Here is a 16289-nt window from a genome sequence, read left to right on the forward strand (position 1 = left end):
TTTATAATTATAGGTGTGAGGTTTCCCATCCTGTCTTGGACTTGGTTACACACAGGCAACACTAAGTTCGATCCCTCATTATTCCACGTGATCACAGCTCTATGAGACAAAGCCTGTATCACCGGATTGGTTGGTTTTTTTTTTCTTTCTTTTTTTAAAGCAGCTGTCTCATGGCTTATGTCACAGCTAGAAACTAACAACATGGGGGTATTTTTTATTCTTATGTCAGCTTATTCAAGGAGTTTGTGTGTAAAGAAAGTGCATTTGCAGACCACAGCCACAACTTGTGCCTAGACATAAAGTTGCAATTTCTGATATCTTCCAAAAACCTCCACTTCATGTGGCCTTGATGCCATCATACTAAATTTTAGTTATTAAACATTGTTTTTCCAGAAATCTGTTGATTCTTTGTTAAATACATTGATCACTGAATAATGAAAATCAAACTACAGCTTCAACAAGAGTTGCCTCTAATTTTGTGACTTAATGGGTTAATCCATGTGTCATGTGACATAACATACCCACAAAATTTGTTTTAAAAAAACACACCAACTTCATTATCAGAATCCTCTCCCATTTCATCAGTAATTTATTTTTACTTTGACATCTCACAGTGAGTCAAGAGCGCTCTGTTTGACTTAAAGACATTATTTATGTTTGCCCTAACAGGACATGAAACATACAAACTCATATATACCATCAGACAAAACTAAAATTGGAACAGAAACATAACTGTATTAAAAAAATTTCAACTTACTACGTCTGTGCGAATAAAAATAAGTTACTGCCTAAACGTGTTTACTAGCGGTATTTAAATTGATTGACCAATCAATTTAAGATGAGCTTAAGTTTGTCCATTCGCGTTTGCGGAGCCTTCATACTCACCGGTCGTTGAATTCTTCACAAGGTCAGTCAAGCGAGAAGTAAATCGTTCGCCAATATTTTTCGCCTTTTCCCCACTCATATTTTAACAACAGACACGTGTGGACACTCTCAGCGGCCACTGTTGCCTTCTTACTTGTTGTCTTCTTCATACACACCGAGTTCTGACAACATATTCAAAACTTCACGAGACTTCAAGTGAAGGCGTGTACCACTCAGCCGTCAGCTAGACGAAGTGCTCTCTGATTCGGCACAGTGAAGATAGAGAGAGAAAAAAAAAACATTTGGAGTGAGATGGGGGAAACCCTCTTACTACTCACCGCAGATCTTCATACGGTGTAAACGGTTCCCGTTCACTAAATAGCCTTAATTATAGGGTAATTTGGGAATTTCTGGAACAAAGGGAAAGTTCGAAATAGGATTTTTTCTTCTGCTTTATAGCTGACCACACCACTTCTGTGTTAATGGCCTACCCTTAAAACGTGCCATTTCTAAACTACAGTCGAAGAGAAAGTGAAAGTGTTTATGACACTTGTAACAACAATTTATTAAGGTCTGTTCAAAGCTTTTTACAACAACTGTATTTGCTTAATATCTTTTCCCCTGTAAAGAACCTTCGAATGAATGTTACGGTTGCTTTTAATCATAGGCCTACGTCTAACAAGTTGTGCTGTCACGGTCCTCTCATATATTGACAAGAACTGTAGACTTAAAATACTTGGCACAAAGCCAACACAACTCAGATAACGGGAATATTTAAGTAATTGTCACAAAATAAAGTGAATGCAGGTGCCTCCAAACACGTGGGGTTGCAGACAGGTGTAGTTCCTGATTTAGATCTCATCATGTTTAAGGTCATATATAAAAATACTCGACAAGCCCAGTCACCCATTAGAGGAGATCTTTGTAACACTGAAAGAGGGGTTCCTGTTTTGACATATTTGATAGGAGCTTGTGTAAAGATAGCTTATCTTGCTGATGAATTTTCTTTCATGAGGAACAGTGACATGTGTGATGCTTGCATGGATGTCATCATCAACTGGGATCAACAGTAGTGGAAAGTAAATATTCCTTGACAGTAATGTTTATGAGTTGTGAATCAGGGTGTAAAGGTTAGAGAACCGGGCTCGTGACTGGAGGGTTGCTGGTTCGATTCCCATGAGCAAGGCACTTAACCCTAATGCTCCCCGGGCGCAGTGGAATGCTGCCCACTGCTCCTGCGTCTGTTGTGTGTTCACTACTGGTGTGTTGGATGGGTTAAATGCAGAGACAAATTCACTGTTCATAGTGTGTGTGTGCAATCACGGAGATATAAAAAAATTGAAATTGAATGCAGTTGAGGACTTATGGGAGAATCTAAAGTGGCACTTGAAACAAAGTTCTCCAGTAGCAGCAGCAGACAGTTATAGAATCAATGGATAAAATATATATGGTTTGTGTCAGATTTAAGATCAGAGATAAGTCATTGGGTTAGCGTATCGACACCGAAAAGTGCATTCTCATGTGTCAGAGAGAAGAACAGAGGGCAGTGAGGATTTTTTTTTTTTGCAATACGGACAGCTCTACAGTAGCTTTCGTGTATCTCTCCCAAATCTGACAGATAGTCTAGGTTAGGACTCTCTATTCCCTGATAACTGTGGAGAAGACACAGAAAGCGTTTCAGGGCTGTGACCGAACACTAAAAAACCTTACAGTCCTGATTAACTGCTAGAGTTGAAGCCAGTTCAGTTGAAGTTCTAAAAGAAAGCAAATGTCCTCTTTAGAACAAAGAAAAGCATTGGCAAGGTGACTTGACTTGCCCTTCTGATAATGTAGCACAAATTGAAACAGGATTTATCATGAGACCCAGAAAATCTATTTCTTGAGTGAGTACGAGGAAGTTCTTTACCAGATTTATTTTGAGACCCAGGTGTGCTGTTACCACTGCTTTGTCTTGCACTGCTTGCTCTCAGGAGAGAGAACAGAGATGATCATCTACAATAGGCAAAAAAAAAAATCTCAACCCCATATTTCTTAATGGGGTCAGAACTGTTTGTAAATGAAAACATGTCAGGCACTGTCTGACTGTGAAATATTCATTGGTTATACACTGATACACAGACCTGAGAGACCTTCTGTGCTCAGGAAAAATGGAGAATGACTAAAGTGGACCATTCACTTCACTGGTGAGTGAGACATTATTTTGTCTGTGACCTTATTGTTTTGTCTGAGGTATCGGCTGAGGACATACAAGCCTAGTATAGAATAGAATCTTTGCCCTTTCTTTAGGACAACAAAAGTCATGGGAATAAAAGCCCTGCTGGCTTTCTCTTTCTTCCATCTATTCTTTACGCTCCTTTATTCAATAAGAAGGGCATTTACTCCTCCAAAATTCAAGCTGACTCGCCTTCGGCAGCTGAAACCATATCCAGGTGGAACCGTGGTTTTGAAGCCTATATAGTTTTGTGACTGTTGACAACACTCAAATATGAACTGAGCATGCTCTCCATATCTTTGTTGTAACAACATCAGTGCTCTAGTGATCCACACTCGCTAGTGGGAAATGGCGCCCTCTAGCTGTGTTATAGAGGACTGGCTCTTAATTAGTGGATTTTTTTGCATTCAGAGCTATACATGCTTAGCCAAACTGTTGGATGTGCCAGGGAAAGGCGTAGGAGCAGATTTTAGAGGCCAAAGAGGAGTATATTTTCTTGTCCCAGTTCTCTTGAACTGGTCCTCAGTAAGGGCTGAGCGGGAAATCCAATGTTGAGGGCCACGTGTGAACTTTTGTAGCTGCACAATAAATGCTGTGAGATTGGGAAACACAGTTTACAAACTGTACAAACACCACCATCCAGTGAACACTTGGACCGTGAGGTACATCACATCACTCTCCTCTTTTTTTGGATGCACTTGTCCTGAAAAGGGGTTAGAGCAGAGAACAGAGTTTTTGTGTGTCACTCTCGAGGGATGGGGACTGAAAACTAAGTTGTTTGTCTACAGGAGCCATGTTCTACAGAGTTAACAACAGGACTGTAGTTGGACTGTTTTCAGTCTGTAAGTCATTCTCAGTGTATTATAAAAATTTCCCGCTTTTCTGGGTAGAAAGTTGGGGGGGGGGGGGGGCGTGGATATGTTGCCTGAGCTCATAGTATAACTATATAAGTAGATGTAGTGCAATCATTGATAGCAATCACTCACGAGACGAGAACTGAAAGTTAGCTAATGAACCAAAAAAAAATGTTCACTGAAGTCACAATAGGCAGTTACCCCGTACTTTACCCTACTGACATTTACCCATCACGCTGGAAACTCTCTTGCCTCTGCGCCCTACCCAAAACACACTGTATAGACATTTCTGCTCTGAAATTACAATGGCATTTAGTAATCATGATTCTGTGAAGAATATAAAGAAACAAACTTATATCATTATTAGTAGCAGAAGTAGTAATACAAAGAAACAAAGGTTATCTTACACAGCTCCTCCCTTTTAAATTATACGGTATGATTCTTCTTCTGTGGCACAGAGGAAGGAACCATCTCAAGTTATTAAAGTATATGACCACAGCAAAATCAAAACATAAGGCTGAGGTACTTTGTACGTTTATATACTGATCGACTATAGCTATGATCTAATATATTACATTTATGTGGGTGGGTGTCCTCTGACTAGATATTAAATATACAGGTGTACCGAATAATAGAATTGTGCACCAGAGGTGCTGGCCATACTAGTCCATCAAATAAGAGTAATGCATTTCATGTTGCAGAGGCACACTAGCATTAGAGTAATTGATATTACTTAGCTCTTAAAAAGCTTTGCCTTTTCTTTTCCTTTTGTTTCAGCTCCTCATTAAATAGTAAAAAAAATTCAACTTTTTTAAAATTCACGAGAGCATGCCAGGTGTGTTTTCCTTTTCGCGTTTTATTTTTCATTTATTTAGGCTATTTATTCATTTATTTAGGCGGGGGGTGGTAGATGTAATTGTATAGTAATGTAACGGGATTGAAGGATGTGTGTTGATTCTTGTACTGCTGTTCCTGTTTGGAGAACACCTGATATTTTTTTTCCATGTGACCTGCAACTGCAAATCTAGGTAATCTCTGTAACTTTACCATTCTTGCCTGCAGCTCAGAACACAAAGGCGGCTCAGGAATCAACCCAACAACGTGATTCGTAGGTTGACTGGATTAGATGGCATTCTATACAGTGAAGATCAACTCCAACTCTAGGTGGCGCGATTTGACCTACATTCTCCGCTCTGCATCTGACCTACTTCCACTGTCACGTTTCCCAACAGAGGCTTCTGTCGTTTATTAAAATGCCCTCTCTTCCACACTTCTCTCAGCTCTTATGTTATTTACCACTATTTCGTACGTGCGAAAAGTAGCACAAGACAAAACGTTTTTGTTTAAATCACTATGTGTATGTTGTGTACATTTTACGGTTTGGTGAACTTCAAAACAGGGCGGGTAAATCAGTTATTCAACATTATATTTCTTGTCACTCATAATTATGAGGAACATACTAAAATTACTGACTGTAGACGTGACCCTAAATTGTTTATATTCCTGTGTTTCTATTTACTCCAATGAAAAAGCGACTTTATGTATAATTGACGCGCTCTCTGATTATTCTGTCCAATAGTGTTTTAGTAGTCTAGCTATAGGTATCCAATGAGGCACTCGCGAGGGGCGTTATTTAGGAACGGCCGTGAACTCGAATTATTTTGGTATGGCGACTGCATAATGTTTGGCCTTTTATGAAACTATATGGTGGGATAGCGTTTTAAGTGTAGCAACTAGGCTCCATTGCGGCGATAGCTGCACTCCAAGAATATCTAACAGAATCGACGTTACCCGGGAGGTTAAGAGCGGCCTCGTTCCCGCAGGAGGTGAGCAGACAACATTATAGTTTTTAAAAAGATATTTGACGATAAACGACCATTCGACACCGTAACAAATGGAAAGTTAGTTGCGGTGTTCTTGTCTAATGCAGAACTGACCATTGCTATGTGGCACCGAGCGCGTGCTTTTTAGATTAAACTCGGTATAATCCTTTAGGAGACAGCATTCCGTATTCAGAAACCACCTCCTCGATGTCGTTCCTTGCCGTTCGTTAGCACATGTATAAGTGCCCCGGCGAATTGATAGTCTGTGTGTATGTTATTATGGTTATTCAACCTAGAGGCTGAAAATGAGGTCAGATGCACCTGTATTTCAATCAAGATTTGCAAATGCCTCGCATCAAGTTCAAGTTCTTAGCGGCTTATATCAAAGAGTGTCGCATAACGTCTTTTGAGTTTTAGGTCGTGGTCATTTGAAACAGAATTACTCGTGTCGTGTTCCAACAGACCACTGTCTGTTTATTCATTGTTTGGTCTCTACTCAGTTTGTCCCTCATTGTTTAACCCAGAAAAGATCATGCGTATTTTCAAACTGATATTGTAATTATTTTTCGCCTTTTTCTGGTTCTCTTAGTCAACTCTGAGGTGAGAGCAGGAGAGAGGTGTATCATCATGACACACCGCACCATCCACCTGTTCCGCAAGGGCCTGCGCCTCCATGACAACCCGTCTCTAGTGGCGGCGCTGGAGTCCTCGGTGGCCGTGTATCCTGTGTTTGTGTTGGACCGAGCCTTCGTGGAAGGAGCCATGGCTACTGGGTCTCTCCGCTGGCGATTTATGCTGCAGAGTCTGGAGGACCTGCACAGAAGTCTGAAGGCTAGAGGCTCCCGTCTTCACGTGCTACAGGGATCCTACCAGGACGTGCTGAGGAAACTGGTGAAACGTTGGGCCATCACCCAGCTAAGCTTTGATACAGAGGTCGAGCCACACTACGTCCAACTGGATGGAGAGTTACACATTTTGGCCCAGGAGCTGGGGCTCACCATACACTCCTGTGTGGCCCACACACTGTATGACATTAAAAGGTATGTTACTGTTGATACCCTAGATTAGTGAATCATGCTCTACCATTATTTAGACGCATTATTTAGACTATATGTTATGACAATGTAAAAATGTGTTTATGAGTCTGTATGGTAAAGCCATACCCGTATTATTGGGGTTGTACAAGCATAGGCCATCGCTTTCATCTTATGTCAATAAATCTCCTCCTTCAGGGTTGTCAAAGCAAATGGCGGTGAACCACCTCTCACTTACAAGAAATTTCTCCACATCCTTTCACTCCTGGGAGAGCCTGACAAACCTGCCAGAGAGATTACTGCTCAGGACTTTGAGTAAGAACATTTTTAGATTCCCCCTACGTTGGATTTCATGAGCTGTGATAAATTAGTAATAATTAAGGCCGTTTTCAGTTCTGTCGTTTCACATGTATCTGTTCAGCTAAAATGTCATCATATTAACACCCAGGATTTGGCCAGAAGAAAGTGTTGCTTTCAAATGGCTGCATTGCGTGTATTTGTGTCTGTGAGTGAGCGGATGCTCCTCTCAATTGGCAAGCTGCTTGTGTTGGCTAAATGGTGTGTTTGTGCGACTCAGAGACAAGCAGGGGGCAGGGCAGCTAGTGGGAGCTAGGCTAAATACACAGGAAAACAAGAAAACATTGTATGTGATGTTTTTCATAGATGGGAAGATGGTGAGTTGGTTGGTTCTAGTCATTCTATTTCATGTCTGATGGTTTTAAAGGGGCCATGCTACTAAATAAATCTGTCTGTTTGGAGGAGTTAGCATGTCCTTTTTAAAAGAACAGAGACCCACACCTACAATAATACTATGATATCGTGATGGGATTTCTGCATTGTTTTTTGAGATTGGAAACTGTAAATGAAAATTCTTCACTTTTGAGAAGAGGCCCAAAATAAAACAGAGTTGACATACTTAAGAGACTTTTCTTTGACACATTCTTATTCTTTGCCATGTTGTTCCTCTGTCACGAGAAATCAAACTGTTCCTAATTAAAATTTTGCGTGACTGATTTGCCAGCTCAGAAGTAGGCTTGGATATTTTCCTTTGTGTGGAGCAAGTCTTCACCTTGAACGTACCAAGCAGATTAAGTTCTGCTGTACGTATCTGAAACATTACTGCATCTGCTGTGTTAGCTCCGCGTCAGGAGCGTGCCTTTACCCTCTGAGAGTGTGATTGTGAGAGTGTGTTTATTTGTCTGAATTTATATTTGTGATTACTACTTTGCCTGCTTACTGTGTGCAGGTGTACTTTTTGCCAGGACAGCTGTTAGATAGACTAGTGATAGGATCTCACAGTTTCTAGCTCAGCAAAAATGAAAGACTTGTTTTCCGACTGCGCATGCTTTTTATCAGATCAGAGGCTTAACTGTTGTTTGCCATATTGTGAACACACGTCTTTTTTTCCAAAGTGCGTTTTACACAACATTTCACATCAATCTTATATGGACACTGTTGACGACAGTTATTAACCATGTGTTCCCTAGGAAGTGCCGTACTCCCTTAGATGAAGAACATGAGGCAGAATACAGAGTGCCCAGTCTCTCTGAGTTGGGGATTGAAGTGGAGTATGAGGTGCTTTGGCCTGGGGGAGAGAGTCATGCTCTAAAGAGACTGGAGAAACATTTTGAGAGTCAGGTACAGAGCAAAATAATGTAATCCATGCGTTATGTTTTCATTCCTTCATCTGTTTTCTTACCGTGTGAGTGATAGCCGATGAATGTTGAATGCAGATGATTCCAAGGAATATGATGTATTAGCATTCAATGTTAAAATCGGCCTGTTTAGGAATGGACTATTTTCTCTGTATTGATGTTGATTTTTTTTTCCCCTGATGTTTTGTTATACTGCATAATTATTTCCATTTAATGTGATTGAGGGCTGGGTGGCCAACTTCTCCAAACCGCGCACCATTCCAAACTCCCTGTTGCCCAGCACCACCGGGCTCAGTCCGTATCTCAGTCTTGGATGCCTGTCTGTCCGAACGTTCTACCATCGACTAAGCAAAATCTATGCACAGGTCAGTGAGACTCTTATAACAGACATTGTTCTACACTCTGGTTTGAAGCGACTCGCTCGTTCGACTAACCAAAGGGAAATCCTCTCCTTCTTCTTCTCTCCCCGAGAAGTCAAAGAACCACTCCCTGCCTCCAGTGTCCTTGCAGGGCCAGGTGCTATGGAGAGAATTTTTCTACACTGTGGCTTCTGCCACACCAAACTTCACAAAGATGGAGGGGAATCCCATCTGTCTGCAGATTGGTTGGTATGAGGACCCGGAGTCTCTTCAGAAGTGGAGGATGGTAAGTGCCTCTGGTATATCCAACAGTAAGTATCTCAGTCTCCGGCCAGATTCCCAGCCGCAATGTAATAACATGAATGTGGTGTGCTGGTAAAAACCCTCTTTAAAAACACCCTATGTCTGTTGTTCCCCTAGGCGCAAACAGGCTTCCCCTGGATCGACGCCATTATGACCCAGCTGAGGAAAGAGGGCTGGATCCATCACTTGGCCAGACATGCTGTGGCCTGTTTCCTGACCCGTGGAGACCTGTGGATCAGCTGGGAGGAGGGCATGAAGGTACTTCAAAAGAGGTTCTGTTTAATGAATAAGCAGGATGTGAAAACGGATGGAGCCAGTAATTGTGATTAGATTAAATGGAGATCTCAGTCATACTCCTCTGCCTGTTAAACTGTTCACGGTAGCCTGTAAACTGTACAAGGGAAATAATATATCATTAATTGTTTTTTTCATAAAAAGCAAACAAAAAACCCTGACATTTTCTTGGCTTATATGCCTGAAGGTGCTATGGCCTGGTTACAGTACTTGCTGTGTAGTGGACGACGGTGTGGTGAGTGTCAGGTGCTATGTGTGCAGGTGTTTGAGGAGTACCTGCTGGATGCCGATTACAGTGTAAACGCAGGAAACTGGATGTGGCTTTCTGCAAGTGCTTTCTTCCACCAGTACACAAGAATATTCTGCCCTGTGCGGTTTGGCCGTCGCACAGACCCCGATGGCCAGTATATCAGGTAGTGATTTCGTAACAGTAATGCAAGACATTTTGCTGATAAGTTTTTTGTGGGTTTTTGCATGTGCTCTAAACATTATGATGTAGAAGTTCCATATTTAGACGATGAATCTGTGTGTTTTCTGGTAAAGCTGAAGTCTTTGTTGTCTTGACAGGAAATATTTGCCAGTGCTGAAAAACCTACCTTCCAAATACATTTATGAGCCCTGGACAGCCCCAGAAGAAGTCCAGCTTAAAGCAGGCTGCATAATTGGTATGGCATAACTCTTCAGTCTAATCCCAAATAATTTCTACTCATTTCATACCTTGTAAATCAAAGGGCTAGACAGATTAATTAATAAATATACTATTTAATGTTTTAAAATAAATAGATATTATGGATGATTAGATAACAGTTTTAACTGTATTGCCATACGACATTTTTATTTGTCTGTGACACGGCGTGTATGTCTGTGGTTTTGGTCCAGGTAAGGACTATCCTTTGCCCATGGTGGATCACGTGGAGGTTAGCCAGAGGAACCTTACCCTGATGAAACAAGTGCGCTGTGAGCAGGAAAGCACAGCTGAGCTCACTAGAGGTCAGACACAAACATTCATACAGACCATGTAGAGTTATGCAGAGAGTAACATTCCACAAAGTTTTGCAGAGAAGTATTTGCCAATAACATGTAGCTGCCTGTCAGAAGAAAAGGGACAATTATTTTAAAATGTAATGAAAACGTTGAAGGATCTGCCATGGGGAAAGCCTTGTAAGGTTTTTCCATGACATAAGAAATATACATAAGATTATTCTTCTGGGACACTACCACTCTTTGTCCCTATAAACACACTCAAACATATGGTGTTCCATGTACCTTCTTCTCAGATGTAGCAGATGATCCAATGGAAATTGGACTAAAACGAGATTTCCAGGACGATGGCCTGGCAGATGGAACTGGTGAGCACAGAGTGAATGGTACAACCAAACGCTTCAGCTCTGAGAAGGACCACCAGGCCCAGCCCTGCAGCTGGACCACTGAAACACCTCGCCTGACTGAAATCAGCGGGGAGGTCATGTAAACCCACCTCCGGTGCTTACCCAGTGGTATCACCCAAAGAACAGAAAGCAGTCAGCTCAACAAACCTCATTTAAGGAAACAGTTCATGGTCTACAACCTTATAAGCTCATCGCAGGTTCTCTTTTTTTTCCCCATTCCTTTTTACTGTTAAACAGACAAGGACTAAAGACATACAGTGGAATACAGCTTGAAATTGTAGATGCAACTTTATGTTTAGAGCGCAAGTTTTGTTTTCGAATTGTCAATATTGACTTTGCAGAATGACATACTTGTCTAGAACCAGGATTTGACAAATGTGAAGTTTTCATAAAAAGATAAATTTATATAAGTCAACTCCCAGTTCTAGACAAGTGTGTCATTCTGCAAAGTCACTTTTCTTCAAGAGTCTTCCCAAGGAAAGCTGTCCAATGTCATTCTGGACCCTACTCAGTATGCAGGTAGTCGAGTTCGTCTTTCAGTCATCTACAGATTGAGATTTGGAAAACCAGATGAAAGCACCCCTAAAACAGGGGATTATTATAAATGATTTCAAGTTGCAACAAAGGCCACTGTATACACCAGGACTGACTTTAGTGGCCCCTAATTTCAGGATTGTGTTTAGCATGTAGCAGGACAAAGCATTTCTAAACCTCAGTGAAGTTTTCAACCATGTTTACAGTCTTTCTCTCTAGATATTGCTGTGACAGTGTTTTTTTTAAAGCACACTGACAGTTCTCACAATGTTACAAGTAATACAGTGCTTCCTAATTCTAACTTACCATTTACACAGGGTTTTCACCGTGAAAATTGGATATTGTACATATATGTTAGTGTATGACTTTTTTGCATTTTGTTTTTTCCCAGTTTACCTGACTTACAATTGTTGTTTCGTTTTGTGTTTGTTTCGATAATGATGAAAACCTAAGAACAACAAAACAACAGTTGTACTGTTTAATAAGGTAAGAGTTCCTATCCAATGAGGCTTCAATCAGTGGGTTTGTCCAGGTTAATCCAAACAAAAAGTTATTTTTTTTTAATAGTACGGTGCTTTATTGTTTCTTGAAAGCCCAAAAACAGTCTACCTCTGCTTGTCATTTGTAAAAGCAAGACATATGTTTGACTCATGAAGTAACGTTAATATTATACCATAAAGGATCAAATGACAGTTTTATGTGAGTAGCTCACATGGAGAAGGAGTGTAAAACAGCAAAATCTAAGAAATATACTTTTCTGTCTTCAGTTGGAAAGTAGGAATCCACTGGCAGAAATCTGAATGTGTTCAAAACAAAATGCTTGAAAAATAAATAACAAAAATTCATTCTCAGATCTTAGGGGATAGAAAACACTTCTTCCCACCTGGCTGTCAGGACTTCATTAATGAGCCAATTATATAATGGTGTGAAATAAAGCTGCATGGTTGTGCGAATTAGACTATTTATCTTATGACAATGATTTATGGGTATCCATTACACTGTGTAAACAATTTTAAACGCATTAGGTAAGCACTTACCATGAAAAGGCTTCTGTAACCAGTGGGTCTGCATGAGTCGGCTTTAATAGACCTCCTCTGTATCCCCTCTGTTTCTCATCTTGGTATCAGAGTGACAGTGAGCTGTCAAGTGCCCGTGACACACCAGAGCTTATTGTGGTAACTGAGAACCTGGCTGATAAGCTAATGTCTCTACGAGGGTAGAAATTCGGATGTCCCATTGAGTGAAACATCAAGCATGTTACATTGTTCTAAATGAACAACACTTCTGTGGTAAATGCTAGTCATTTTAAGATGTATTACTGAATAAAATTCGTGCAAATGCTGTAACCTTAATAGTGGTCAGACTATTTATTGAATTTTGTTGTCCTTGAGTAGATCCAAAAATTCACTCCACCTTTATCTTTTCTGCCTCCATAATAGTGTGGATCTAGACAAACATTCCTCATTTCTGGTATTCTGTTCGAACTGATTAATTTCTCTCGTTTATAACGGTATAGCGCAAGGGCATTCCTATCGCGAGTTCAACCACAGACGATAAACTGCCGTCGAAGGTTATCAAACCCTGTAGTTATCGTGTAAAACTGTTAACTGTAAAACTCATAGTTAACACAAACTGTAACTATAATCCCAAAGGTTTTGTGCAGATGACAGTACAGAAGACAGAAACAAGATTAACACGTGATTTTGTTTTGTAGTTTATTTCAGGCGACTAAGGATGGTTTATAACGAATAGATCCGATCCTCTCGCAGGTGACGCAAGATCCGGGTTGGGAGAGAAAACGCTGCAAAGGCAACGCCACGTAGGCAGCGCGAAGCATATACTGAAAGAACCAAAAAAAAAAAAGTTTCGGAGACTTTCGTGAGGAGTTGGTACCTCAACGCTGTTAAGAAGTTGTTAAGATTACATTCACTCGGTAACTGTCAGTTTCTTTTTTGTAATGTGCTGAAACAAACTCTGATACGGAGGAGATTTCCCAAGGTGAAACGCGCACCAATCATTTGTTTCAGGTGCGCTTTTCCCCAAACAAGCGTTCGGAGCAGGACTAGGCTACTAAACCGTTCGGGCACCAGAAAATACTGGAAACAATGGTTAAGGTAAAACATTTGCGACTTTAACGCATTAGTTGCGGACTCTCTCTGTTTTTGATGCGGTATATGCAATGACGATAATTTGTGACCGTGTGCAAAGTGCGTCCTTTCACTCAAAAGCATACAGTTGAACAAACGAGAATGTTCCTGCATCATAACGACGGATAATAACGACATTACTTTATTTACAATCAGGGTTTTCGTTTAATGACTTACGAAGGTAGTAGAAAGTATGTTTTGGGGTCCCTTTTGGGTCGTGAGAGTTTTAAAAATAGTTTCATCACTAAAGTTGCTTGGAAGCCCAATGAGCACAACTGTTGAACATATTGAAAGCCAGACAAAGAACGATTTTTAATGAAATGGTTGTGAAATGATTATACATGTCTTAAAGCTTTTGAAAGCTAGAAGCAGAGCGATTTTGAACGAACTTTAATTGTGAATTGATGATCTTAAGAAGTGTCTTAAAGAATACCTAAGTAAACAATTTCGCGATAGCTTGGCATATTGTTTTTGGAGCACATCTGGAAAAACACACTGTGTCTATAGCCTTGTAAGCTTGGAGTCAGATGATGGTCCAAACGAAAGGTCTAGTATATAATTTAATTTCATGGGGTAACATTTAAGATACCACATCCCGCAGTATTTGTGTCGCTGAGACAATAGTTTTTATTTTTGTGTTCGCACCATTTAAATCCTTGAAAGTCCCTTAGGCAACGTGGCAACAAATTATCTGAACTCAATGCTCAGACCTTTTTAGAGCAGGACATGGCAAAAAATCATTACCTTCTGATTACACGTCAGTTTTGATTATATTTGCGAACGTCCTTAAATTTGCGATACAAATAAATTGTTCTTATTTATTTATTTGTTTAGAACGTGAACTCTGAAGTGCAACTAGGAGGCGGCAGTTTTGAGCACAAAGACTCTGAGCACGAAGAGACCGAGCCTGTTGGAGGTAACGAGGCACCTACTTCGACATATCGTTTTCATAACGCACTCTGGGGGTATTGCAGACATTTTGAAAGAATAAGAAGCTGGTCTGTTGAGACCTTAAACCCAGAAGGAATAGTGCAATCCGAAGTGAAATGTTGCCAGTCGCTATTTTAGAAGCACTGTAGGAGTCGGGGGATTTGCCTGTTTATATGTCTGTCCACCGAGAATGAAGTATGTGTATTTGGGCTTGTGAACAGGTCTGAATATTAATGCAGGTGTTGCGTGTGGGGGTATTCAAAGGGGAATAAGTGGTTGTCAATCACCAGTGTATGTTAATCACTGTGTATGTGTTTTTCAGATGATGGGAAAGAACACCCTGTAGCCCAACCAGGTGTCATCTGGCGTGTCACTGGGGGCCTCTTTAATGTCACCAAGGGAGTAGTAGGTGCCACTGTGGGAGGTGTAGCCTGGCTGGGAGGGAAAAGCCTGGAGGTAACCAAATCTGCCGTGAGCTCCGTGCCCTCGGTTGGCGTGGGTCTCGTGAAAGGTGGCGTGTCCGCTGTGGCTGGTGGCGTGTCCACAGTGGGGTCAACAGTCGCCAGCAAAGTCCCGTTTACAGCAAAGAGAAAGGACAAGGCAGAGTGAAGGAGGATGGCAGCGATCTTGATGATGATGATGACGAAGAGGAGGATGTTGACCGTAACAGTAATAACCATGGAAGAGGACACACATACATGAGTTGCCCCTGAGCCATAAAACTAGTGAGGATGATCATTAACTATACTGACATGAAGTTACAGTATGGTACTTCTACTTGCATCTTGGCAGTTTTTTTCGTTTGTCTTTTGTTTTTTTTGGGGGGGGGGGTTGTTTTGGGTTTTTTTGGATTCCTTAGAGGCTCCTTTTGGTGTTACCCCTTTCTCTGTGTGTGTGTGTGTTTTGTGTGGTTATATTTTCCTGTCCTTCAGGGCTTGAGAAAGAGGGAAGTCTGAGTCAGGGCACACAAGCTGGGTCATTCAGTGTGATGTGTTCTCATAAGCTGAGTGGTTTTGTGCTGTTTTTTTGTTTGTTTATTTGTTTTTTAAACCACAGCATGTGAAGACAATTCGTGGGTAGAATTTGAGTGAACCCTGACAAAATCATTGCCTTGAATTAAACCCCTTAACTTTTACATTGCTCCATCATATAGAACTGCAGAAAGCATTTGGTAAAGACTGTTTACTTGCCGATTGTGTGTCAAAGCATTTCATCCACTCCAATAACTTGGCCCTTGTGTCAGATTAAAATGTTAATGTATTGACTGAGGTTAGTTATTGTCACAATATTTGTTTCCAGTCATTTACTTGGCTAACATACACATGAACTTGGAGGTGACTGTTGCTGCACCCAAAAATATTTATTTTTGAGGGCTAGTTTCTTGGATCTGCCCCAGATGATCTCTTTTTAGCTTTTGTACATAAGCATCTCTATTGGATTACTGCACTTCAATGCAAAAATGTAGGTTTTTGACCTTTTTTGACCTTTTTAATCTTTATTAGAGATGTAGCTGTTCTGAAAATCTTGCAGCGTGCATCCCAACTTTAAGACTTCCTTCCAGATTAATAAAGCCATATGGGAAATTGAATTTGCCTCGTTTTTTTTTTGTTTTTTTTGGCCTCTAAAGTGAACAATTCAAGAAACAGAGTAGGGGCTCCACTAAGAATTCCAGCTCTTGAGAGGACTGAATTCATGTCATTTTTAGAACTGAGAAGTTGTGAAAACATTTCTAACTTACCCAGCTTATGACATCTTCTTGATCATATTTTGTTATGCCTTTGACACAAGAAAAATGTTACGAGTCATCAGGAAATGTTCTTCCTTAAACTGGCTGCTCAGTGTTTGTTGCTATATACCCAGTAATTACTTACTCTTCCCCAAATAGACACAAA

The 16289-nt window shown here is 40.7% G+C and overlaps 2 protein-coding genes across 2 annotated transcripts; both read left to right on the forward strand.

The window, feature by feature from the left end:
• Positions 1 to 2448: 2448 nt before the first annotated feature.
• Positions 2449 to 10988, forward strand: cry4 (cryptochrome circadian regulator 4). Its single transcript, XM_030778546.1, has 11 exons — positions 2449 to 2460; positions 6369 to 6793; positions 6986 to 7102; positions 8275 to 8425; positions 8667 to 8807; positions 8917 to 9087; positions 9222 to 9362; positions 9660 to 9811; positions 9966 to 10063; positions 10278 to 10388; positions 10676 to 10988. The coding sequence occupies exons 2-11, from the start codon at positions 6381 to 6383 to the stop codon at positions 10867 to 10869; spliced, it is 1689 nt and encodes a 562-aa protein (XP_030634406.1). The 5' UTR covers positions 2449 to 2460; positions 6369 to 6380; the 3' UTR covers positions 10870 to 10988.
• A 2205-nt stretch (positions 10989 to 13193) lies between these two features.
• Positions 13194 to 15597, forward strand: LOC115815583 (transmembrane protein 263). The gene is made up of 3 exons (XM_030778547.1): positions 13194 to 13434; positions 14302 to 14383; positions 14720 to 15597. The coding sequence occupies exons 1-3, from the start codon at positions 13426 to 13428 to the stop codon at positions 15004 to 15006; spliced, it is 378 nt and encodes a 125-aa protein (XP_030634407.1). The 5' UTR covers positions 13194 to 13425; the 3' UTR covers positions 15007 to 15597.
• Positions 15598 to 16289: the final 692 nt, after the last annotated feature.

Source organism: Chanos chanos, chromosome 6 (genome assembly GCF_902362185.1).
Source record: "Chanos chanos chromosome 6, fChaCha1.1, whole genome shotgun sequence".
In the NCBI taxonomy this organism is placed as follows: Eukaryota; Metazoa; Chordata; class Actinopteri; order Gonorynchiformes; family Chanidae; genus Chanos; species Chanos chanos.